Raw genomic sequence first — 3,072 nt, forward strand, 5'->3', positions numbered from 1 at the left:
CATACAGACAGAATATTGTATACATAATAAATAAATAAATATTAAAAAAAAGAAGTTCTGGATTTTCAAATGATAGAATCCTACATAGCAATGAAAATATGTTAGGTGCAACAGCAGAAATGGCTCCAAGGATAAAGCCAGACAAGAGAAAACCTGCTTTGTGCTTCCATTTATAGAAAGACAAAATACCCTGTAGAACAAAATCATGGGTTGTCTCTAGCAAAACACACAGGAAATGAAAGAAGTGATTGTGTTCATAATCAGGACACTGGTTATCTCTGGGAAGAGACGAGGGGAGGTGTAGGGGTTCTATGAGGGTACAATATTCTAAACCTTGACACTAGTAGTCACTGTAGCCAGTGACTTTTCAACCTGTCAAATATGCAGGATGCTTTTGATGTGTTCACTTTTGCTAAGAGTTAAACTTCACAGTAAGAATGTCCTAAAGATTCAACCACTCGCTCTAGCAAGGACTTTCACGGGGTTCTTCCTTTACTTGCTAAATCAAGCAGTCCTACAGTTGAGGAATTTTGATTGGTATAGCCCCAGAACAGCATACAACAACTACACTAAGGACAACATCTTTTCAGTAGCTACTCAGAACATCATTAATTTAGCCCAAGTCAAGATAACCCAGCAAGTGAATCAAGCAAGACACTTGTGAAGGCACCCGACACCTACCTGCTTGGGCAAAGCAAAGTTGTAGGAACTCTCACTGTAGCCAATGGCAGTGAAGAACTTTTCTTTCTCCTCTGGAGTCATAAGGTCATCGATGGCTACAATACAAGACAGTCATTTAGGAAATGAATGGCTTTGGTTTTAAAGATATTTTTCTTTTTTTTTTTTGTTTTTGTTTTTGTTTTACAATGTTTCAAGTTTATTGAAAACATTGAGATTCTCTTTTAATGATTCTTAAAAAGCTTTTATTAGTATACATTAATATACATAATATTTGTTTATTATGACATTTCATATATGTATTTAATGTATTGGCATTCAGCCTATTCTGTGGTCTTTGGTTGACATGTGCAAAGAAAATCTAGCCTCAAACAAATATATAATTAGAAAATAAAGAACTATTTAAGGATTTTTTCACATAATTTTGGTATTGTCTGTTACTACATGAAGATTTGACAATAGTTGAATTTAAAGATATTTTTCAACAATCAATAAAAATATTAGGTTGGAGGAAAAAGTCCACAGACACAAATGCTAAAGCAAAATCGGCTACCAAATTCCTTCTAACACACCAGTTTGGCTTAACTAAAACAAACACCCTGTATTTGATGTTTATGTTAAGAAACAGCAAAAAGATACTCACTGTTAAAAAAAAAAAAAACAGCTCTCAGATATACACATTTTTAAATTCACTAAAAATTTCCAAACTTAACCTGTGATTAAAATCTATCTCAAAGTTAACAAAAAAGAATACAGAATGCTTAGACCTCTAAGCAGGAACATGTTAAATCGCTCACAAGTCATTTTTCAAGAATTTCAAGTTCAACTCTAGGTAGACAAACAAAGCAATTATGTAGTCTGTCAAACATGTTCATGTGCTCCTTTGCTGGATCAATGCACACAGCCTGTCATGTGTGTTCATGTGGTCACGTGTTCCTCTGCTGGGTGTGTGAAGCAGGCTGCATGGCTTTTCCTCATCAGCGCATGAGGACTGCCTGTCTTGAAACTTACTCTCAGGGATCAGTGAGTCCTCATCTTTCTTCTTGGACTCTTTCTTTCCCCAAAACCCACTAAACCAGCCACGTTTCTCGCCCGCCTCGGCAGACTTTTTCCTTAACTTCTGCCCAGAATGAATGACCTGAAAAATAAAAATTATTGATTCACTCAGAAGGAACACTCCGTTCACTGTTAAGCATAACCACAGCCAATTTTGTTTAGTGCTTCAATAGAGTAAGACAGGGAAGGAAGCCATTTTTTTCTGAAATAATACTCAGAGTATGGCCTGGATAGTGTGGTCTATGGATCACCTCCTTCCTACACCTCCTGACAGAATTTTGGGGAAGACATGTTGTTTAGCTATAGCTAAGGACTCTGAGTTTCCCTTTGTACTGTAATACGCTGGTGTCTAAGGAGACACTAGAATAACAGGTTTATAAAATGAAAATGATTCTTTAAAGGAAGATGCTTCTGTACCATAATGTATTAATCTAAAAAAAGCACAATTCAAAATGTACACGCATTGCTGATTTGCTAACCAGTTCATGGTGGGAAGGAGAGACAGAGACAGAAACAGTCAGTCCTCAAATCCCATCTCACCGCTGGCCTGACATGAATCCTACTGTGCTTCCTACTGTTCCTTCTCTTGGCCCATTTTTCAAAAACCAGAAAACAAGCGTTAATAAAAGGGGTCAATGATTTAGACTCTACACTCTCATTCCCTAATTTTAACAATCTTCAAATTCACTTTTAAGAGAATTTTTAATGGATAGTGAATCATAAAAATACTTAAGTACCTCATAAAAAACTAAAAACAATCTAAAAGAAAAGTTAAAAGAAAAATTAAGTTCTACAATAAAAAAGGAAGTTTGATGACTGAATATAAGGCTATGCATGAGGTAAGTGTTCAATGTCTCTCCTACATCACCCATGAGTGTAAACATTCAAGAGTGAAGACAGGAAAAAAATATCAATATGTATTAAACATGGTATTTTCATTCCAGCATTAACATATATGGGCATATATACACATTGTTTATATTATACACATTATATAGATGTTTGCATGCAGTGTTTGTGTACAGACAGAATGAGCAAGAGAGGCAAACAGCTCTGGTTCAGCTCTGTCCTTGGACCTCTTTCTGGCATGTCCCTCACCCTCCTGGGGTCATTAGTCCAACCTTCCTTTCTGAGAGAAGAAGCTTTCTCTGCCCTCCCATTTAAAACTGGAGTCTCAGTTATCACCACTGTCTAGCCCCAGGACTCTATTTATGTGTATATCCTGTCTATTTATGTTAACTGTATATTTATGATCCTTCTCTCCCACTGGAAGGAATTTTTTGTTTTGCTCACACCCATATGCTAATACAAATGATGATGAGGAAGAAGAGGGAATAG

At 36.2% G+C, this 3,072-nt stretch overlaps 1 protein-coding gene across 3 annotated transcripts in view; it reads right to left on the minus strand.

Annotated features, from left to right (window-relative positions):
• Positions 1–3,072, minus strand: part of Vps13c (vacuolar protein sorting 13 homolog C) — a 159,208-nt gene that overhangs the window by 104,633 nt on the left and 51,503 nt on the right. For all 3 annotated transcript variants that reach the window (XM_013346382.2, XM_005347681.3, XM_013346383.2), the window contains 2 exons: positions 1,690–1,816; positions 682–776 (listed from right to left, as the gene is read on the minus strand). In XM_013346382.2, the coding sequence (XP_013201836.1) occupies positions 682–776; positions 1,690–1,816 (222 nt within the window). The remainder of the gene's footprint in view (positions 1–681; positions 777–1,689; positions 1,817–3,072) is intronic.

Source organism: Microtus ochrogaster, chromosome 5 (assembly GCF_000317375.1).
Source record: "Microtus ochrogaster isolate Prairie Vole_2 chromosome 5, MicOch1.0, whole genome shotgun sequence".
Lineage (NCBI taxonomy): Eukaryota > Metazoa > Chordata > Mammalia > Rodentia > Cricetidae > Microtus > Microtus ochrogaster.